General features: G+C 49.4%; 1 protein-coding gene across 1 annotated transcript in view; it reads right to left on the reverse strand.

Annotated features, from left to right (window-relative positions):
- The window catches only part of DNAJC24 (DnaJ heat shock protein family (Hsp40) member C24), a 54,110-nt gene extending 37,135 nt beyond the window's left edge, over positions 1 to 16,975 (reverse strand). The window contains exons 1-2 of the mRNA XM_040410032.1: positions 16,885 to 16,975; positions 15,342 to 15,466 (exon numbers count right to left, since the gene is read on the reverse strand). Coding sequence (XP_040265966.1) covers positions 15,342 to 15,434 — 93 coding nt within the window. The 5' untranslated portion in view covers positions 15,435 to 15,466; positions 16,885 to 16,975. The remainder of the gene's footprint in view (positions 1 to 15,341; positions 15,467 to 16,884) is intronic.
- Between the last annotated feature and the right edge of the window lie 6,666 nt (positions 16,976 to 23,641).

The raw sequence follows: 23,641 nt of genomic DNA on the forward strand, positions 1-23,641 counted from the left end.
ATTGCAATATTTTAGGAAATGTTTATTGCATTAAAGAAGCCAACATGTAAGCAGTCTTGGTGGTTCTGATGATCCAGTAGGCTCAGGCCCATTTCCTAGGTCAGTATCTATGGAAACTGTGCCCATGCACCCAAGGGTGACCGGACACAAACCGCTGCAAGTGTTAAATCAAAATGGAAAAAAAATGGTGACGGATCCGTTTTTTTAGATGCCTAAATGTTGAGTTTTTTTTCCCGTTTTGATTGCACACAACTGCGTCCTAACGGACCGGATGCATCCTGCTGTGCAAAATCAAAACGGATCCGTTTAACTCCGGTATTGAGATTCTCTCCTGGATCTCAATACCGGAATTGAGAACGCAAGTGTGAAAGTCGGCCGACAGCTAATCCCCTCGACTCCCCCCCCCCCCCCCCCCCCCAATACACATGCACGATTGGCCTGTCTGCATGAGGAAAGAGAAATAAAGTCCAATAGAATGAAAAAAAATAGATCGACGACATTCAACAGTCCATAAAAAAGGGGAGTGCTGTGTAGGGCTGCAACGAGTACAAAAAAATCCTCGATGCAAAGATTCGTTTGTGTCACGTGACCACGGAGCGGAAGTGAACCGATTGCAGGAGCCGACACTCTCCATACCAGTATGCCAATCCCTCAGGCAGCTGCTCCCGGCCAATCCCAGTGCTTCTCTCACATACACATCATATGAGAGCAGCCATAACAGGCCCGCTGATTGGTTAGTGGTAAGACAAATGCTTAGCGCAGCCGGAAGTGTAGTGGTTTCAGGTTAGTGAGGCTTGCTGTACATTACTGGGGCTGGTGACCACCTGCAGTGCGTGACCCTGTGTGCTGTGGGGGCCCGAGCTGCTGTCATGGGGTTGTCACTGTTACTGTCTGAGGTGGGTGATGCTTTGTGTTTGCATCATACAATAAGTTAGTTAAGTACACTATAAAGCCCAGCAAGCCCTTAGCTATTTATGCCATGCACACACTGAATACATATTGTATTTGGGGGGGGGGATATTGTTGCCCCTTGCAGTATGTCACCATTTGGGCCACCCCATGCAGTATAATTCTCCCCATACGGTATAATGTCACCTTGTGGCCCCATGCGGTATAATGTCATCTTGATGTCACTGGGGGAGGGCTGAAGGCACTGGGGTGGGGGAGAGCTGATGGCACAGGGAGGGGGGGAGCTGATGGCACGGGGGGGGGGGGGGGAGAGCTGATGGCACGGGGGGGGGGGAGGGAGCTGATGGCACAGGGAGGGAGCTGATGGCACAGGGGGGGGAGCTGATGGCACGGGGGGGGAGAGCTGATGGCACGGGGGGGGGGGGGAGAGCTGATGGCACGGGGGGGGGGGGGAGAGCTGATGGCACGGGGGGGGGAGGAGAGCTGAGCTGATGGCACGGGGGGGGGGAGAGCTGAAGGCACGGGGGGAGAGCTGAAGGCACGGGGGGGGGAGAGCTGAAGGCACGGGGGGGGAGAGCTGATGGCACGGGGGGGAGAGCTGATGGCACGGGGGGGAGAGCTGATGGCACGGGGGGGAGCTGATGGCACGGGGGGGGGGGGGGGGAGCTGATGGCACGGGGGGGGAGCTGATGGCACGGGGGGGGGAGCTATGGCACGGGGGGGGGGGGAGCTGATGGCACGGGGAGGGAGAGCTGATGGCACCGGGGGGGAGAGCTGATGGCACGGGGGGGAGAGCTGATGGCACGGGGGGGAGCTGATGGCACGGGGGGGGGGGGCGCTGATGGCCGGGGTGGGGAAGCTGATGGCACGGGGTGGGGGAGCTGATGGCACGGGGTGGGGGAGCTGATGGCACGGGGTGGGGGGAGCTGATGGCACGGGGTGGGGGAGCTGATGGCACGGGGGGGGGGAGCTGATGGCACGGGGAGGGAGCTGATGGCACAGGGAGGGAGCTGATGGCACGGGGGGGGAGCTGATGGCACGGGGGGGGGAGCTGATGGCACGGGGTGGGGGAGCTGATGGCACGGGGTGGGGGAGCTGATGGCACGGGGAGGGAGCTGATGGCACAGGGAGGGAGCTGATGGCACAGGGAGGGAGCTGATGGCACAGGGAGGGAGCTGATGGCACAGGGAGGGAGGAGCCGATGGCACGGGGGGGAGGAGCCGATGGCACGGGGGGGAGGAGCCGATGGCACGGGGGGGAGGAGCCGATGGCACGGGGGGGAGGAGCCGATGGCACTGGGGGGGGGGGGGGAAAGGAGTCTATGGCACTGCGGGGAAGGAGCCTATGGCACTGCGGGGAAGGAGCCTATGGCACGGGGGGGGGGGGAAGGAGCCTATGGCACTGCGGGGAAGGAGCCTATGGCACGGGGGGGGGGGGGGGAAGGAGCCGATGGCACTGGGGGGGGGGAAGGAGCCGGTGGCACTGGGGGGGGGGGAAGGAGCCGATGGCACTGAGGGGGGGGGGGAAGGAGCCGATGGCACTGAGGGGGGGGGGGAAGGAGCCGATGGCATGAGGGGGGGGGGGGAAGGAGCCGATGGCACTGAGGGGGGGGGGGAAGGAGCCGATGGCACTGGGGGGGGGGGGAAGGAGCCGATGGCACTGGGGGGGGGGGGGGAGGAGCCGATGGCACTGGGGGGGAGGGAGCCGATGGAACTGGTGGGGGGGGAGGGAGCCGATGGAACTGGGGGGAGGAGCCGATGGCACGGGGGGGAGGAGCCGATGGCACGGGGGGGAGGAGCCGATGGCACTGGGGGGAGGAGCCGATGGCACTGGGGGGAGGAGCCGAGGGCACTGGGGGGGGGGGGAAAGGAGCCTATGGCACTGCGGGGAAGGAGCCTATGGCACTGCGGGGAAGGAGCCTATGGCACGGGGGGGGGGGAAGGAGCCTATGGCACTGCGGGGAAGGAGCCTATGGCACGGGGGGGGGGGAAGGAGCCGATGGCACTGGGGGGGGGAAGGAGCCGATGGCACTGGGGGGGGGGAAGGAGCCGATGGCACTGGGGGGGGGGGAAGGAGCCGATGGCACTGAGGGGGGGGGGGAAGGAGCCGATGGCACTGAGGGGGGGGGGGAAGGAGCCGATGGCACTGAGGGGGGGGGGAAGGAGCCGATGGCACTGGGGGGGGGGGGGGGAGGGGCCGATGGCACTGGGGGGGGGGGGAAGGAGCCGATGGCACTGGGGGGGGGGGGGAGGAGCCGATGGCACTGGGGGGGAGGGAGCCGATGGAACTGGTGGGGGGGAGGGAGCCGATGGAACTGGGGGGGAGGAGCCGATGGCACGGGGGGGAGGAGCCGATGGCACGGGGGGGGGGGGAAGGAGCCTATGGCACTGCGGGGAAGGAGCCTATGGCACTGCGGGGAAGGAGCCTATGGCACGGGGGGGGGGGAAGGAGCCGATGGCACTGGGGGGGGGGGAAGGAGCCGATGGCACTGGGGGGGGGGGGGGGAGGAGCCGATGGCACTGGGGGGGGGAAGGAGCCGATGGCACTGGGGGGGGGGGGGAGGAGCCGATGGCACTGGGGGGGGGGGGAAGGAGCCGATGGCACTGGGGGGGGGAAGGAGCCGATGGCACACAGGGCGGGGGGGAGGAGCCGATGGCACACAGGGCGGGGGGGAGGAGCCGATGGCACACAGGGCGGGGGGGAGGAGCCGATGGCACGGGGGGGGGAACTGATGCACATGAGCCGATGGCACAGGGGAGAACTGATGCACATGAGCAGATCGCACAGGGGGGAACGAAGTGTGTTGGGGACTGATGGCAGGGGGTCTGATGTGTTTTCTCTTATTAGAGTTCTCGATTAATCGTAAAAATAAAAATCGGTAGAATACTTGATTACTGAATTTATCGTTTACTGCAGCCCTAGTGCTGTGGATCTATTTTTCTCTATTGGATTCTGCTTATGTCCTCTTTGTACAAATCAGCTCCACCAGAGTGAAGACCAAACACAGCTCTGCTGCTCCACCTGACATGTAGTGGTGCCAACCAGGTTCTTTTGATTGAAAACAGAAATAAGCTGCTGCCAGAAACCTCTGGTGGCAGTTTATCTCCTTTGAGAACAAAAGGATTGGGCATGCTCAAATCGAACATAGCCAAACCTTCTTTCCCTCATCTGCCATGGACAGAGCTGGAACATCACAATAGACAACAGATGTTTGGCAAGTGGTGGGTTCTGCCGACATTCATCTAATGCAGGGATCAGCAACCTCCGGCACTCCAGCTGCTGTGAAACTACAACTCCCAGCATGCAATCTTACTTGGCTGTTCTTGTAATTCCCACAGAGGGGGAGATTCTGGGAGTTGTAGTCTGAGAACAGCTGGAGGCTGCTGATCCCCGATCTAATGTGTACAGTCATTAGGAAGAGACGACACGTCATTGCTGCCCTGATAAAGCTAAAAAAGAAGCGGCCCCCCTAAGACCGCGGGTATACCAGGCATCTTTAAGGGGAGTTTGTCCATCATCCAAAACTGTTTTTTAAGTAAGCATACAGCCATGTAGGGTAGATCCCCCGAAACATGACCATATCTTTCTTGTGAGAATCCTGTCATCTCATCATGAGAAATGGCTCTTTTTATTTCATGCAAATAAGGGTTTTAGTGCACCGTGGGCGGGGCCATTCCATTTGGTGCACCATTGCTCCGCCAGTAGTGCCACACAGAGACCCCCCCCCGCTTCTTGTTTGTTTGATAGTCTGAGATTCAGAACTGGTAGCAATAGCTAGAGGAAGCCAGGTGGAACGGTGCACCCAAAAAACAGTCCGCAGGGGATCAGCTCTTCAACAAAAAAGGCCACGGTTAGGTTTTGGGGCACCACAGGCAGTGTGCTTACTTCAAAACGGAATCGGAGGTGACCGACTTTCATTTAAAGAAGAAAAAAAAAAATATCAAGGAAAAAGGATCCAAAAGAAGACTTACAAAAAAAAAAAATCCAAAAGGGGATCGAAAATAGGATTTATGGAAAATAAAAATAAAAAAATAAATAAAAAAGAGGATTTCCAAAACCGAAAAAAAAAGTAACCAAAAATCTCCGTGAGATTGAAGCTTAGAGAATATTTGTATAAACTAAACTGAAATAGAGGGTCGCAATACACCCTGCTCCATCTGCCAGTCTCCATACTACATGGAATAGCACGCCTTCACATCTGCATTATTTTCACCATAATTATTCGTATGCATTTAGAAAATAAGAATATTAATATAAAAGGCAAATAAAAGGAGAAAAAAAAAATTAAAATCACACGCACCAAAAGCACTTTTCCCCCTATTTTTACAGGTCCCGTGTCTGTAAACAGTCATTTCCATACACACAACAGCTGCAGGCGCTTTCCAAAACCGATCTGCACTGACCCAAAAACTCAAGCAGATCTAAAATGGGCGAAGAAAAATTCATAGTGATGGGGTCGGACAATGGCTTTGAATTAGTTTCATAGAGTTATTGTCTCCACAACAATTGTCTGAGCATTCATCACTTGGAATAATGTAAATTCATATCCACTTTCTAACAAGCCAGGCACCTCATTTCCATAGAGACTTGGCTCGCTGCCACCGCTACCCATGTGCCTATTTACTCCTAATTTACGTTTCCACCAGGGCACGTCTTAGACTAAATAGTGGCGCTCCATGTTGTTCCTGAAGCCCATTTTCAGCTGCACTTCTGTACAGGTAGAGACTGTCGCCGCGAGAGTTACCGTAATTTACTGGAGGAAAACGAGGACCATTTGGAAACACGATTCTTGTCTGGTCTTTTTGATTATGTTCCCTAAAGCAGTGGTCCCCAACCTTTTTTGCACCAAGGACCAGTTTTATGCAAGACAATTTTCCCAGGGACCAGGTGCAGGGGGGGAGGGGGGGGGCGGGTGCTGGTCGGCGCTGACTGATTTACGCGCATAACAAATCTCTGCCAGACTCCATATTATAGTCCATGGGACCGGAAGACATTCTGGTAACATCTGGCAATGCCGGAACCAGATATCTCCGGCAGGCTGTTCTCTGCTAGAACAGCATGCAGGAACTATGCCAGCAGTGAGAAATAGGCCTTACTATTACATTGATATCTCCCTGCCTTTATTTCAGGCCGACATCGTAACTATACCTGAATTGGCTGCATAAAACTGACTAGGGTCTAGTGGTCACGGGGCTCTGCTGCACGGGGCTCTGCTGCACGGGGCTCTGCTGCAAGGGGCTCTGCTGCAAGGGGCTCTGCTGCAAGGGGCTCTGCTGCAAGGGGCTCTGCTGCAAGGGGCTCTGCTGCAAGGGGCTCTGCTGCAAGGGGCTCTGCTGCAAGGGGCTCTGCTGCAAGGGGCTCTGCTGATATTTTTAATGTGCACAAGAGGACCTGTGCTCCAAGGTCATTCTCCTGCTCCCTCCCTCCGATACTAGCTGAAATCAACCCCCCCCCCCCCCCCCCCCCGGGCGTCATGTTTATTTCCATTGGTGGGGCAGTGACATCCTAACCAATTCCTCCCTCACAACCCCTTTGTCAGGCTTTTCATTGGTGGCAGTGGCTGGCCAGCATCACAGTTAAAAGGAAGGAACTTCCTGCTCTGCCACCTGAAGTTGAGTGTGACGTGCACGTCCCGCGCGCATGCGCCTAGCATCTCTCCTTGTCTGTATTGCCACCGCCCGGCAAACAATGATCCAGGGCCCGGTCCTGGGCTGCGGACCAGTGGCTGGGGACCACTGCCCTAAAGGCTCCTTCACAAGGGCTGACCATTGATGCAATTATCGGGAAATGGTGTTCCTAGGAACGTTCTTTCCCGATAATTGCCCTGTGTAAAGGTGCCAATGATCACCCGATGAATAAGAAAATGCTCGCTCATCTGGTGAAGGCATCTCTGAAAGCAGCAGATCCTTTCTGTGTACAACCGGGGGGGGAAAAAAAAGAATCTGTATGATGACGAGCCATCGTAGTAATGATCACTCATCCATGTACAGCGGTGAATGTAAATGCAGGGCAATTATCGGGAAGGAACAGTTCACTCTCAAAAACTGCCCTCTGTAAAAGGGGCCCCTTGAAGTTGGAAAAACCAACACAGATTTTATGATGTTAACTAAGGGCTGACACATTACACAGACAACAATCAGAGCAATCATCGGCAAGGAGAGTTCCCAGGAAAGCTTGTTCCCGATAACTGCCCTGTGTAATGATGCCACCGACCACCCAATGCACGAGCAAGCAATTTGTCACCAAAGACCCGATGAACCAGAAAAAAACAAAACATAAAAATCAGTGATCACTCGTCCGCATACAGTGGAGGTGATTACTGCATGCAAATACAGCTCTCACCTCCTCTAAACTATTGGGAACAAAAGGATTGTTCCCAATAATTGCCTGCAAAGTCACCAAAAATCCAATACAAATTTGCAAGAGATTCCGCAGTAGATTTCCAAGTCTGATTCATGCAATATGTACTAAGAAAAACTGTAAATTGCAACTGAAAATACATATACAGCTATGCTCCAAGTCCTCAAATACGGTGTCTCTTCCTTTCTTTCATCTGATAAAAGTTTCATTTTTGGAACCAAAACAGAAGACTTATCAGTGGAAGTAGAGGTTTCAATAGTGGCCTTCTAAGTGAATCGTGATCCCAAATGATGGGAGCCAGCATTAGTGTCCCATAAAGGACCCGTCCCCTCTCCTAACATGTCTGTTTTATTAACTTCTTGTATTCACCATGAAATCACAATTCTGAGAGCTCCGAGTTGTGCCTTTCCTCTGTTATTACTCCTAGAATTTAAGAATAAACTGACAACTTGCCGTTACCAATCCCCTTGTTGAACTGGTGTGTTGTATGTAGCCTGACACTGATGGGACCAACTGGACATTGTGACCGTGTAGGGACACGGCCCTACCTGGTATAAGACTTGTGAGTTTATTCATTGAATTTCCATTAGGAATAACAGAGGAACAGCACAACATACAATTCTAAAAAAAAAAAATGCCAGAATTGTTATCTCATAGGAATTTTTGTAACCCTCTTTAAAAAAAAAAAAAAAAAAAAAAATTAATTTAATTAATAATAATAAAACCAAAATGTCCCAGAATTTCTTGCATTTATATACGGTACTTCAAAAAGTTGAAGTGACCTGGAGATTTTAGGGATTCTATAAAATTATTTCATTCCTGGTGATGTAATAGTTGGTGACAGATTGCCTGAAGAAGAATTGACGCTCGTTGGGGTCTCCCATCATGAAAGCAAACGTCTCTCTTTTCATCCAGGCACTGGCTGGCACCGAGGAGAAGGCAGAGTGGGCACACATGTGCCAGTCCTAACAACAACAAATAATATTTTGGAGGTGCATTTTGACAGGAACCAGGCGTCGGCTGGGTTCTCATCTAATTGCCAGTGGGAAACTAAACATAGAAGCTAATCTGCATATGCACATCAGACGTCCCGGAGTCTGGCCATTCTTCAGCAATTCTCCACACATGTCAACTGGAAGATGAGCGTGCAGAGGATCTCCTTCTCCAAGCCTCCGACAATAATCCTTCAGGCCGGGAATGAGGGCTGCCCGGTCAGATGGACGAGCCATCACCATTACTGTAAATTACCTGCAACACCAACAGCAAGACATTGCTCATCTATAAAGGCTGCCATGGACAGCTCATACGTACCCCAAAATGGAATCAATGAAAACTGCCAATAAACCAGCCCTGCTTCAGCTCCGACGATCAAAAAATTTAAATGTTATGGCTCGATACAAAAAACAATTTTCCCCAAAAAAATTCTGAAAAGAAAAATATGCACAGAACAAAAATATAAACCAGCGGGGTCCTTTACTAAGACCGGCGTCTTAGATACCGGTCTTTATAACTCCTTTAGCTGGCGGTGGATCCGCAGAAGTCATGACGAGACGCCGGCCTCTACACAACTTTGGCGTATTCAGCGCCAGTCTAAATGTAAGCCAGGTTCAGAGCTGTCTTACATTTAGACCATTTTCTACGGCTAAAACAGGCGTAGAAAATGATGAATGTCCCCCACCCAATTTTCTTTGGACCTGGCATGAGTGGGGAATCGCCTTTGCGCCTCAAATATGCGCTGGAAATACATCCAATATAGGCATATTTCTGGATAGTAAATGACCCCCCCCCCCCCCCCCCATATTTTTCATATAAAGTGGCTTCATTTTGTTAAAATCTTAAAAAATAAATAAAAAGAACTTGTGTGGTATCACTTTAAATGTAACGACCCATAACATTAAAGTTAAAGGGGTATTCTCATCTCAGACATTGATGGCCTATCCCTAGGATAAGCCATCAGGGTCAGATAGGTGTGGGTCCCACACCTATCTCTAGGACAGGGCCTTCAAAGTGAAGGAGAGTGCACCGCGCATGCGCAGCCAGCTCTCCATTCACAGCAATGGGACGGCTGGATATAGCTAAGCAAGTGCTCAGGTAAACTATATGTACCCTAAAATGGATCCATTAAAATATACGACTTGTCCGTAAATAAGATTTATTTTTATTTAAATCGGATTTTTTTTTTAGAAAATGCTTTTTGAGGAACATATATTACCATCCAAAGGTTATTCCATCATGAAATAAAGATTCGTTTTTTAATTACGTAGAATAAGGCTGTATATGTTAAATTCCATTAATCCATTCACAATGTCATGCTCTTCCAGAGGTTTTTGTAAGATTATTGGGCAGTTTCTCTGCCTACAAGATGTTATCACAGATGCTTGGTTTACTTTTGCAGTTCTCAAAACTGAATTTGACTCAGCAGAGATCACATGCCGCCTCTTCACAGCAAAAATATTATAACATGAACAGAGTTGAGAAAAAGACCTTAATCCTAACTTCTACAAACCTATGAATGCAGAATCAACCTAATCAAACTAATATGAAAAGTTATTATTCTAAAAATCTTCATCTACTTGCATATTATAAGTTATACCAGCAAGAATTAGTCTTTATGTAGAAAACTATGATTTAAATCGAGCCTTACTGACTAGTGATTTAAATCAAATCCACCCTGCCTGTAAAGGTTTCCTAAGCCTTTAAATGGTGCCTCAGTCTGGTTCGGTAGGCTACACAATCATGGGGAAGACTGCTGACAGTTGTCCAGAAGACAGTCACTGACACCCTCCACAAGGAGGAGAAGCCACAAAAGGCCATTGCTAAAGCAGCTGGCTGTTCAGAGCGCTGTATCCAAGCATATTAATGGAAAGTTGAACGGGGAGGAAAAAGTGTGGTAGAAAAAGGCGCACAAGCAACAGGGATAACTGCAGCCTTGGAAAGATTGTCAAGAAAAAAAGGCCAATAAAGAATTTGAAGGAGATTCACAAGGAGTGAACTGCGTCTGGAGTCAGTTCTTCTAGAGCCACCGCACACAGACGTATCCAGGACATGGGCTACAACTGTCACATTCCTTGTGTCAAGCCATTCATGACCCAGAGGCAATGTCAGAAGCGTCTTACCTGGGCTAAGGAGAGAAAGGACTGGACTGTTCTCAATGGTCCAAAGTCCTGTTTTCAGATGAAAGTAAATTTAGCATTTCATTTGGAAATCAAGGTCCCTATGACGAACCAGCGAGTGTGAACCTACTGTGCAACGTGTCCTACCTCCTCTAAGGGCATTGTGAACCCCTCGATCTTTATAGTACACCTTATGGTGGGGATAGACTTTCCTGAGGGGAAACACCAGATTGCTACCTCTTGAGGAGGATTGGCACATGAGGCAGCTGGTCAGGCGGACCAGGAGGTACCTGAGAAAGGTACCAGAGGTGCAGGCGTTGTCGGCAGGTCGTTACCAGGAGCAACAGTGCAGGGCCGAAGGATGAGGCAGAGGACGAAGTCAGACAGGCAATAGGTCAGGGCAGGAGGCACAGGTAAGGCAATCTAGGTCGGCAACAGGAGAGTCAAGGCAAGCAGGCAGGGATCAAACAGGTAGCAGAGTCCAGGAATACAAGTATGAATCAGGATCACAAGTGGATATCAGGAACCTTAGCAGGACACAAGGACCTTGACACTGAGGCATCTGGGAAAGGGGCTGAGCCACTTATATATGTGCAGGAGGGCTAGGATTGGTTGGCGAGGTCACAAGATCCAAACCATGAAACACATGAAGTGACGCGGGACGGCCCTTAAAAGGATAACTGTCATATTTTTTTCTATTTGCTAGTTTATTAGAGCTAGGCATGCATACCTGAGTTAGGCTACTTTCACACTAGCGTTCAGGTGTCCGCTCGTGAGCTCCGTTTGAAGGGGCTCACGAGCGGCCCCGAACGCATCCGTCTGGCCCCAATGCATTCTCAGTGGAGGCGGATCCACTGAGAATGCATCCGCCTGCCAGCGCTCAGCCTCCGCTCCGCTCAGTGAGCGGACACCTGAACGCTGCTTGCAGCGTTCGGGTGTCCGCCTGGCCGTGCGGAGGCGAGCGGATCCGTCCAGACTTACAATGGAAGTCAATGGGGACGGATCCGCTTGAAGATGACACCATATGGCTCAATCTTCAAGCGGATCCGTTCCTTTCAATGTAAAGTCTGAACGGATCCGCTCAGGCTACTTTCAGACTTAGAAAATTTTCTAAGTAATAATGCAGACGGATCCGTTCTGAACGGATGCAAACGTCTGCATTATCGGAGCGGATCCGTCTGATGAAACATCAGACGGACCCGCTCCGAACGCTAGTGTGAAAGTAGCCTTAGTCTGTCAATGATTGCTAAAAGATCTGCAATTACCTTATAATAACAGCTTTCATTAATGTCTCCTGTGCCTTTCCACTGCTCCCTGAAAAGACCGTTGCTAGGACTCATCTGTCTCCCAACTTAATGTAAACAGAAGACAGAGGGGCGGTCCTTCACACTGCATCAGAGTGAGGAGGCGTGTCTTTCAGTAATCCAATCTGATCGGCTGGCAGGGAGCTGCTGTCTACAGCAAGTACAGCAAGTGTGTATGGGAAGTAAGGGAAGGCAGTTTTGGCCTCAGAGAACTGGCAGAGGAGCCATCTTGAGAAGATCTTCATATTGTGGGATTCAAGAAAGCTAAGGGGAAATCTCAAGGATAACAGTGGTATGTGAAGAAACTAAAGATTGCTTTATTCATAATGCTGCTGCAGCAATAACATATGCTAAGATGGATTTTTTTTTGATGAAAACATGGCAGTTGTCCTTTAAGGAAATGCTGCAGGAAACAAGCAGCAAGCATGATGTGGCCAGGGCTGAAAGGAAACACTGGCAGCAGATCATCGCTGAGCACGGCGCCCAAGACCGCGACGGTAAGCAGGGGAACAGCGGCGCACACCAGCCGCTGTTACAGGCCCAGAGTCTGGAGGAAGAGTGGAGAGGCGCACAATCCAAGAAGCTTGAGGCTCAGTGTGAGGTTTCCATAGTCAGTGATGGTTTGAGGAGCAATGTCATCTGCTGGTGTTGGTCCTCTGTGTTATATCAAGTCCAAAGTCAGCGCAGCCGTCTACCAGGATATCTTAGAGCGCTTCATGCTTCCCTCCGCTGACAAGCTTTATGGAGATGGTGATTTCATGTTCCAGCAGGACTTGGCACCTGCCCACACTGCCAAAAGTGCCAATACCTGGTGTAATACCCACGGTGTCACTGTGCTCGATTGTCCAGCAAACTCTCCTGACCTAAACCCCATGGAGAATCTATAGGAAGATGAGACGCCAGACCCAACAATACAGACGAGCTGAAGGCCATTACCAAAGCAACCTGGGCTTCCATAACACCTCAGCAGTGCCACAGGCTGATCGCCTCCATGCCACGCCGCATTGATATAGTAATCCATGTAAAAGGAGCCCCGACCAAGTACTGAGTGTGTATACGGGACAGACTTCTCAGTAGGCCAACATTTCTGTATTAAAAATCATTTTTTTAATTGGTCTCATATCATATTCTAATTTTGTGAGATCCTGACTTTTGGGTTTTCATTAGCTGTAGCCATAATCATCAACATTAAAAGACAAACACTTGAAATGGATCACTCTGTGCGCGATGAATCTATAGAATATGGGAGGTTCACTTTTTGAACGGAATTACTGAAATACATTTTTTGATGATATTCTAATTTATTGAGATGCACCTGTAAGTCTAAATCTTCTGTGTAGAGAGGTAGGCTGCAAGCGCTTGAAAAATACACCTTTAAAGGGTTTCTATCACTTCGTTTCACATATTTAGCTGTCAGACACTAGCGATCCGCTAGTGTCTGCTCTGCCAAACCATCCTAATATAATACGTTTTGGGGCAGCCGTTTCGCTAAAAAAAGAACTTATATCTATATGCTAATGAGCCTCTAGGTGCTATGGGGGCGTCATTAGCACCTAGAGGCTCCGTCTACCTTCACAAACTGCCGCCCAGCGCGTCCCTCCAGCCCGCCCATCTCCTGCTGAATGCGATCCTCCCCGTGCACGTCTCTATTCTGCGCATGCGCAGTGAATGTCTGACCGCTTCCCTGCTTAGACATCTCCACTGCGCCTGCGCCGATGACATCATAGTGCTCCGAGGAACAGGCGCAGTGGAGATGTCTGTGCAGGGAAACGGTCAGACATTCACTGCGCATGCGCAGAATACATACGCTCACAGGGAGGATCGCATTCAGCAGTAGATGGGCGGGCTGGAGGGACGCGCTGGGCGGCGGCAGTTTGTGAAGGTAGACCGAGCCTCTAGGTGCTAATGACGCCCCCATAGCACCTAGAGGCTCATTAGCATATCGATATAAGTTCTTTTTTTAGCGAAACGGCTGCCCCAAAACCTATTATATTAGAATGGTTTGGCAGAGCAGACACTAGCGGATCGCTAGTGTCTGACAGCTAAATATGTGAAACGAAGTGATAGAAACCCTTTAAATATTTTTAGATTTTTTTTACATTGCATTTTTCCATCCGTTAAACATATCTTTTCAGATAATGCCCTCAAATCTTCAAATCTTTATTTTTTTTTTAAAAGAACGGTTTCACAAAAACTTAAGCACATTGAAACCTATTGAAACGTAAGCACATCTGTCAAATGTATACGTTAAAAAAAGGATAGCCACAAAATTGCATGCGTATGTATACGTTTTTCTTTTACTGTGTCTACGCGTGTCAGTCTGACGTACAGCAAAACAGAGATGTGAACGAACAGGCTCTTACTATGTGACAGAAGGTGACACCACTAGTTACCTGTAAGGCTGGGTTCACACTTGAGCGTTTTACAGCGCGTTCAAACGCGCTGTAAAACGCTCAACACATGAAAACCAATGCTACCCTATGGCCCTGGTTCTCACTTGAGCGTTTTACAGCGCGTTTAAACGCGCTGAAAAACGCCCTACGCTCAAACAAGTTCTTGAGCTTCTTTGGGGCGTTTTGACGCGCGTTTGTGGCCATAGGACACTGCAGTCAATCACACAAACGCGCGTCAAACGCGCGTTTACTATTGCAAAAAACGTGCATAAAAACGCGCGACAAAAACGCGCGTTAAACGCGCATATCAAATACGCTCAGGTCTGAACCCAGCCTAAGGGGCTGCTCACATCTCTGCTTCGCTGTACGTCAGGCACATACGTTTAGACGTACTGTAAAAAAACTTACACAGACATATGCAATTTTGTGGTTATCTATCCTTTTTTAACATATGCGTTTGACAGATGTACTAACGTTTCACTATGTTTGTGTCCGTTTTTTTATAAACAAACATCAGTTTTTCTGAAACCTTTCTTTTTTTTAAATAAAGATTTGAGGGTATTATCTGAAAAACAAAAACAAAACAAAAAACGGATGGTTCTCTATTGATTTACTATAGGTTCATCAATATCAGATCGGTGGGGGTCCGATCAGCTGTACGGGGAGACGGCGCGCGCAGTGCACACGTGCTGTCTCCCGTCTCTCTTCCTGCTCTCCGCTGTACGTCTATGGGACAGCAGCAGGCAGGAAGAGAGAAAGGAGACAGCACGTGTGCACTGCGAGCGCGCCGTCTCCCCGTACAGCTGATCGGACCCCCACCGATCTGATATTGATGATCTATCCTGAGGGTAGGTCATCAATAGTAAAAGCCTGGACACCTTTAATGGATGGAAACATATTGTCTTACATTTCCATTCGTCTTCCATTGTCTGAAATTGATATATACATATACATTTCTATCCGTTTTTGGTTTTTTTTGCAGGTCAGAAAAGCGTGGTCTGCTGCGTTATTCTATCCTGCAAAAAAAAAAACTTACAGAAATTTGAACAGTGACAAATGGAGTCAAAAGTACGCACTTTTGAACTATGTTTGCCCAATTATAGTCAAGCCATACATTTCTATACGTTTTTTCCGTTCACAAACGTACCCGCTTGACGTACATGTGAACAGCTAGCGTCACCTCTGATCAGATTCCGTCTCATTTGTCTAGTACGATATATACGTTTTCATTACCTACTATATAGGACGTAATGTATACTCACTAATAAAGCCAGCTTCTGATACTTCTGCCTCAGCTCCGCCGGGCTGTCTGATGGACGTGCCCCCAGTATGCTGTACCAGTCCTTCTCCGTCATGGTTAATGGCTACACCTTACATTGCTGACAACCTGAAAGATTGACAGAAAATATTCTGTATGTTATGGCTGCACTGCTAAGGCTCTGTTCACATTACGCTGCATTGTCGTTCTAGTTGCATACGTCTCTCACTGACTTACATTGTACAGAACTTACCTTCTGTGCAGGTCGGCCTTGTATTGACAAGCATAGCCGACAACTTTTCAATACACTTAAAGGGGTTATCCCGTGATTAAAGGGGGTTTTCTCACTTCAACAGGTGGCATTTATCACGTAGAGAAAGTTAATACAAGCCACTTACTAATGTATTGTGATTGTCCACATTGCCTCCTCTGCTGGCAGGATTCATTTTTCTATCACATTATACACTGCTCGTATCCAGGGGTTACGACCACCCTGCAATCCAGCAGCAGTGGTCGTGCTTGCACACTATAGGAAAAAGCCTGTTGATAAAGGCGTTCTCCAGGAATTTGATACTGATGGCCCATCCTCAGGATCAGATCAGTGAGGGTCCGACTCCTAGCAGCACCCCCGCTGATCAGAAGAGGGCGCTGTGCTTAAAGGGGGTTTTCCCATCACAGACAACGGGGCACCTACACCGAGAACGGAGCGGGGAATGGTGGTGGATAGCGCACCGCACAGCTGCCCTCCATTCATTTCTACGGGGCCGCCGAAAATAGCCGAGCCAGCCCCATAGAAATGAATGGGAGAGGTGGGTGCACTCCCATTCACTTGTATGGGGAGAGCACTTGGCGGTGGTCCTCCAGCCACCGCTCTCCTTGCGGTGGGACCCGCACCTATCAGACAATGGGGGCATATCCTAGCAATTATATGCCCCCATTGTCTGTGATGGGAATAGCTCCTGTGAGCAATGTGGCCTCCTGACATGGACTATGCTCAACCTGCGGCCCTCCAGCTGTTGCAAAACTACAACTCCCAGCATTCTCGGACAGCCTACAGCTATCAGCCTACAGCAGGGCATTGTGGGAGTTGTAGTTTTACAACAGCTGGAGGGCCGTAGGTTGAGCATCCCACTAGGAAGAGGCTGCTGGGCCCAGGAGGTGCCAGGAGTCGGAGCCTGGGGATAGGTCATTATTATCAGAATGGTGGGGGGTAATACTCCCCTTTAAAGGGTTATACCCACCTCAAACATTGGTGGTGTATCATTAGGATATACAGAGGGCAAGGAGGGTGTATTAGAGGCAGCGCTAAGTAATGCGGAGTAGTCACCCACAGCATCCAATCAGATCACCACTTTCATTTCCCCTTGAAAAAATAAAAAGAATCTGATTGGTTGCTATGGGCAACTGCACTACTCGCGGTTTGCACCAGTACCAATCCATCAGCTCAGTCCCCTTGAAGGAAACAGTAGAATATAGCGGACCATCTGGAGCAGGACACTGGGGCACAGCTGGCGCCATGACGTCCGGGAATGTCCGTCATCACTCACCTCCTCACACCCGGCCGGAAAGGCAGAGTTACAGGACCTGACACAGCTTGGTAGTATGAAGGACCTTTGTGATGTCATGACCACGTGATCGATCACGTGTGTGGGAGGAGTCACCACGGCACACTATTAGGAGAAGTGTCTGTGTAAACTGCAGCAAAGCAGTGTATGTAATGTGTTCGGTGGAGGTGTGTATGTGCGTGCAGCAGAGCTGTTTATGTAATGTGTACGGTGGTGCTGTGTATGTGTATGTGCGTGCAGCAGAGCTGTATATGTAATGTGTACGGTGGTGCTGTGTATGTGTATGTGCGTGCAGCAGAGCTGTATATGTAATGTGTACGGTGGTGCTGTGTGTGTATGTGCGTGCAGCAGAGCTGTATATGTAATGTGTACGGTGGAGCTGTGTGTGTATGTGCGTGCAGCAGAGCTGTATATGTAATGTGTACGGTGGAGATGTGTGTGTATGTGCGTGCAGCAGAGCTGTTTATGTAATGTGTACGGTGGAGCTGTGTGTGCGTGCAGCAGAGCTGTTTATGTAATGTGTACGGTGGAGCTGTGTGTGTATGTGCGTGCAGCAGAGCTGTTTATGTAATGTGTACGGTGGTGCTGTGTATGTGTATGTGCGTGCAGCAGAGCTGTTTATGTAATGTGTACGGTGGAGCTGTGTGTGTATGTGCGTGCAGCAGAGCTGTATATGTAATGTGTACGGTGGAGATGTGTGTGTATGTGCGTGCAGCAGAGCTGTATATGTAATGTGTACGGTGGAGCTGTGTGTGTGTATGTGCGTGCAGCAAAGCTGTATATGTAATGTGTACGGTGGAGCTGTGTGGGTATGTGCGTGCAGCAGAGCTGTATATGTAATGTGTACGGTGGAGCTGTGTGTGTGTATGTGCGTGCAGCAAAGCTGTATATGTAATGTGTACGGTAGAGCTGTGTGTGTATGTGCGTGCAGCAGAGCTGTATATGTAATGTGTACGGTGGAGCTGTGTGTGTATGTGCGTGCAGCAAAGCTGTATATGTAATGTGTACGGTGGAGCTGTGTGTGTATGTGCGTGCAGCAGAGCTGTATATGTAATGTGTACGGTGGAGCTGTGTGTGTATGTGCGTGCAGCAGAGCTGTATATGTAATGTGTACGGTGGAGCTGTGTGTGTATGTGCGTGCAGCAGAGCTGTATATGTAATGTGTACTGTGGAGCTGTGTGTATGTGCGTGCAGCAGAGCTGTATATGTAATGTGTACTGTGGAGCTGTATATGTAATGTGTACTGTGGAGCTGTGTGTATGTGCGTGCAGCAGAGCTGTATATGTAATGTGTACGGTGGAGCTGTGTGTGGGGAATGTGCATGCATATAAGTCGCACCAGTCGCGCAACATTTTTTACAACGATAGTCAATGGTGTTGCACTGCGACATGCAGTGACGCGACTGTTGCACAAAAATCCAACTTGGATGGATGGATTTTTTGTGACGTCGTGTCACAGTTTCGGCTTGTCACAGTGCAACACCATTGACTATCATTATAAAAATTATTGTGCGACAACCGCATAGTCCTAGTCTTAGGCCCCTTTCACACGAGTGAGTTTTCCTGTGCGGGTGCAATGCGTGATGTGAACGCACAGCACCCTCACTAAATCCTGACCCATTCATTTCAATGGCTCTGTGTACATCAGTTCTGCTTTGCGTGAAAAACTGAGCATGTTGTATATTCTGCGTTTTTCACGCAGCCCTGGCCCCATAGAAGTGAATGGGGCTTCAGTGAAAAAACGCATTGCATCCGGAAGCAAGTGCGAAGTTTTTCACACATGGTTGCTAAGAGATGTTGTTTGTATACATTCAGTTTTTTATCACGTGCGTGAAAAACTGAACGCAATCGCAGACAAAACTGACTGAACTTGCTTGCAAAATGGTGCGGGTTTCACTGAACGCATCCGGAGACAAGCCATATCATTCGTGTGAGAGGGGCCCTAGGGGTGTGTCCCTGCACAATCTGATGATGGCAGCACCGATTGGATAGGTAACAACCAGCTGGACCTTTATTACAGACTGCTGCCAATTTATTCATCAACTTCTGGTAGGAATAAGAGAGGAACTGCACAATACGGAGTCCTAAGAATAGATGCTGCAGAGTTATTACCCGGGGAAAGCGAGTCGTTACAAACATGTCAGGAGAGGAGACAGCTCCTCTTTAATGTAGATTTTATGTAATGGACATGCTTAAAAAAACATACTTAGGCCTCATGCACACGACCGTCCGCAAAAAACACTGATGATGTATGTGTGCATTCCGTATTTTGCGGAACGGAACAGCTGGCCCCTAATAGAACAGTCCTATCCTTGTCCGTAATGCGGACAATAATAGGACATGTTCTATTTTTTTGCGGAACGGAAATACGGATACATGCGGACCCATTGAAATGAATGCTTCCGTATACTGTCCGCAAAAAACCTCAAAGGGACACGGAGTGAAAATACGTTTGTGTGCATGAGCCCTTATAAAAATAAAAACGGAAACATTTTTGGTACATGTGTGTTTACCCCATTTGCCATGAAACCCCTAATTAAAGTCTGACGCTTATCTGTCATGTGACTTGACGAAATCTAATGATTGTCAATAGGGTTGTCATGCGACGCTTCGGTTTCTGGTCGCCAAATTTGCCAACAATGCAATTTTTTTTTTTTACAGCCAAATCACAGCTCTAAAATAATTGCATGGCAAGTCACTCAGTGAAGCTCTCCCTCCAGTGCACTTGCAGAAACAGAACCTGGCAGAATAAAACCTCATATTCTCACTACTCCTGATGATAAAAGCTCCTCAATAGGTATGAATATACTGCTCTCCCCAGCCCTGCCTAGGGCTGTTGTCAGCAGTATAGCATGATCAAAACTGCTGGCAGACTCCCTTTAAATTAGATATGACGTATGGGCAAAAAGAAAAATCTATATTTGTCCCTAACATCCTATGTACAAAAGAGCGCACATTTGGCTTCCTGGCAAGCCCAATGGTAGCTCCCCCACCCACCATGACTTTCAGACTACAGCTTGGGAGGCAGGGAGTGGGCGGGCACAACTAGTGACATCATCAGCATCCACCTGCCTGGTCAGAAGAGCAGCTGTGGGGATGGAAGGGATTCAATGGCCACGACTCAGCATCATTGACCTATTGCTTCATTGGAGTACCAGGCATTAGACCTGCAGATGGGCTAGAACTCACAGTATCATTGGAGTACCAGGCAGTAGACCCGCGGTCAGGCTAGAACTCACAGCATCATTGGAGTACCAGGCAGTAGACCCGCGGTCAGGCTAAAACTCACAGTATCATTGGAGCCCCAAGCAGTAGACCCGCGGTCAGGCTAAAACTCACAGTATCATTGGAGCCCCAAGCAGTAGACCCGAGGTCAGGCTAGAACTCACAGCATCATTGGAGTACCAGGCAGTAGACCCGCGGTCAGGCTAGAACTCACAGCATCATTTGAGTACAAGACAGTAGACCTATGGGCCTTCCAAAAATAGCCAAGCATGCTGCTGCGCCCCCCTGAACATTGAAGCATAGGTGTGGGTCCCAGAGGTGGGACCTGCACCTATCAGACATTGAGGGCATAATCTAGTGATATGCCCCCAATGTCCAAGCTGGGCCAACCCCTTTAACAAACTGCGAGGGGAAAGGGCACATAGGGGTACCATTACTGTCTGAGGGAAACTAATGGGCATGCTTACGGTGTGTGGAGACACTAAGGGGGCATCATTAATGTGTAGGGGTCACAAAGGGATTTTTGGCTGGGATTAGAGGCGTGGTCTATTGTAAAAAATAAATTAAAAAAATGCAGCATGCTACCCCCTACACTGTGTGTGTTGTGTTTTATTTTTGTTTTGTTTCATTTTGGACCTTCACCCAGATCTTGATAAAAAGTTCTCGAGTACCCCAGGCCTATATCAGGGACAGCCTTATGTAAATGTATTGGGGAGGTTTTGTCGACTATCTTCGAATGATTCTTAAAATTTCAAACGTTAGGCTACTTTCACACTAGCGTTATTCTTTTCCGGTGTTGAGTTCCGTCCTAGGAGCTCAATACCGGAAAAAAACTGATCAGTTTTATCCTAATGCATTCTGAATGGAGAGCAATCCGTTCAGTCCTTCTTACGTTTTTTTTTGGACGGAGAAAATACCGCAGCGTGCTGCATTTTTCTCTTCCGCCCAAAATCCTGAACACATGCCGGATCCGGCATTAATTACCATTGAAATGTATTAGTGCCGGATCCAGCATTAAGTGTTCCGGCAAAACGGACCCGGCTTTCCGGTCTAGACCTTTAAAAATGCAAAAAAAAAATTTATACCGGATCCGTTTTTCCGGATGACACCGGAGAGACAGATCCGGATCCGTCTGACAAATGCCATCAGTTTGCGTCCGGCAGGCAGTTCCGGCGACGGCCACTCATGAAAAGTGTCTAAAAGACAAAGGCGAGGCGCGTGATTGGCTGAAGCGTGTCGTTACCTACTAGAAGCGGAGTTACCTATTTCTCCTTGATTGATTCCGAGTGAGTAATGTTTAATAATTGCTTTAGTCTCCGTGTTGCGTTACAAGCTAGACGTATGCTTGGCATCTAGTAAAAATAACTTCAAGGTATATTATAATTGACTGCACTGAAAACGGAGTGTAAATTACCTCTAAAATGTTAGAGAACAAACCAAAAATCAGACATTTAATGGAGGAGTCAATCAAAGCCTGAAAAGATGGAACATACAGGAGGCGGGATGGTATAAATAGCTAGAACCTGATGTATCTTACAGGGTAGGAAGAGTAGTATTGAGCAAAGCGAAGCCTCCAAAGTGGAATTCGGTCCAGAGTTTAGGAAAAATTTGATTCTAAACGAAGCCGGATTTTTTCTCGCGTTTCGTGGTAACCAATCATATTTCCTAAAATATGGCGGCAGTTCTCTTAGAAAGAACAGAGAAAAAAAACCTCATCCACTTGCACGCGCAGAGGCAGTCCGCTACTCTCTCGATTCTAAAGGACCTGCGCAGAGCGCGGTGACGTGATCATGCTGGGAGCGCGTGGTGACGTCATCACGCTCAGCGCAGGTCCTTCGGCGGGTCTTTTTCAATCAAGAGAGGAGCGGACTGCCTCTGCGTGAGCAAGTGGATAAGGTGATTTTTTTATTTTTTGTAACCCCAAAAGGCCACTAGCGTATTACCGTTAGACGGGTGCACTTCTGTCTAAGGGTACTTTCACACTAGCGGCGGGACGGATCCAACCCTGTCGGATCCGTCCTGCCGCAATTTCGCCGGACTGCCGCTCCCTCCACATTGACTATAATGGGGAGGGGTGCGGAACTCCGGCGCAGCACAGCGAAAGGCCGCCGGACTAAAAGTACTGCATGTCGCCTCTCGACGTGCACTTATAGTCAATGGGGACGGAGTGGCGGCACGGCGAAATAGCGGCAGGACGGATCCGACAGGGTGAACAGCCCCTAGTGTTAAAGTAGCCTAAGCAGCCTTTAAAAACAGTCCAATTGATTGATAGGCTGAATAGGGTTTTAACTTAGCAAATTAACTCGTCAAACTTCAGCGAAGCTGCCGAATTGAATGTTTCAAAAAGTCTCTTCCCTAATGAAGAACAATGGAGCGGGGCGCAGCTGTAGCGAAATGCGGCTTGACTTAGGGGTAAATTGGAAGGTAGGAAGGGGTTCATTTTTAGATTTCAAACAGGTAGGCATTGGTCTGTTTTGGAGGGGTGGAGCAATTAGTGGGGTTTGAAAGGATACTGATGATCAATCCTCTGAATAGGTCATCAGTATCTGATCAGTGGGGGTCCGACACCCGGGATCCCCTGTCAGTCAGCTGTTCGAGAACATACTGGTGCTGACAGTAACGCCATGGACTTCTTGCAGCTTAGGGTACTTTCACACTAGCGGCAGGACGGATCCGACAGGCTGTTCACCCTGTCGGATCCGTCCTGCCGCTATTTCGCCGTGCTGACGGACCGCCACTCCGTCCCCTTTGACTATAATGGGGACGGGGGCGGAGCTCCGGCGAAGAACGGCAGTGCGCAGTGAGAGGCCGCTGGACTAAAAAGTCGGACATGTAGTACTTTTAGTCCGACGGCCTCTCGCCGTGCTGCGCCGGAGCTCCGCCCCAGTCCCCATTATAGTCAATGGGGACAGAGCGGCGGCACGGCGAAATAGCGGCAGGACGGATCCGTCCTGCCGCTAGTGTGAAAGTAGTCTAAGCCTAGACCATGTGACGTCATGTTCATCACAGGGCTGAGCTGCGATACCAAACACAGCCGCTATACAATGGACAGCGATGTGCTTAGTGACCTGAGAGAAGGCTACAGCGCTACCTCCAGCACTGGTGCCGTCTCAAACAGCTGATTAGGAGGGGTCCCTGGTGTCGGACCCCCACCGATCAGATACCGATGACCTATCCAGAGGACAGGTCATCAGTATCAAAGTCTTGGAAAATCTAGCAATCTACGGATGGTGGGAATGGTTCATCACTTGCTGAAGGGTCAGTTGCCAAGACGTTCCCACTCGTCCTGTGTGACTTGACACAGTTGTGTCACATTATTATGACCTTCAGCTAATACCGTATCAGGAGTAACCGCTGTGTGCAGCATGGACAGCCGCTAGACGGGCTGGGAGTGACTCAGTAAGGTCCTGGTCGGTTGTCACAGGTATCTTGGGCCACAGCTGCTGGAGGGTGCAGGGGAGGATCCATAGAGCAAACACGACCATCAGGGTGGTCCTGTCCTGCAGATGCTCAAT

Source organism: Bufo bufo, chromosome 10, assembly GCF_905171765.1.
Source record: "Bufo bufo chromosome 10, aBufBuf1.1, whole genome shotgun sequence".
In the NCBI taxonomy this organism is placed as follows: Eukaryota; Metazoa; Chordata; class Amphibia; order Anura; family Bufonidae; genus Bufo; species Bufo bufo.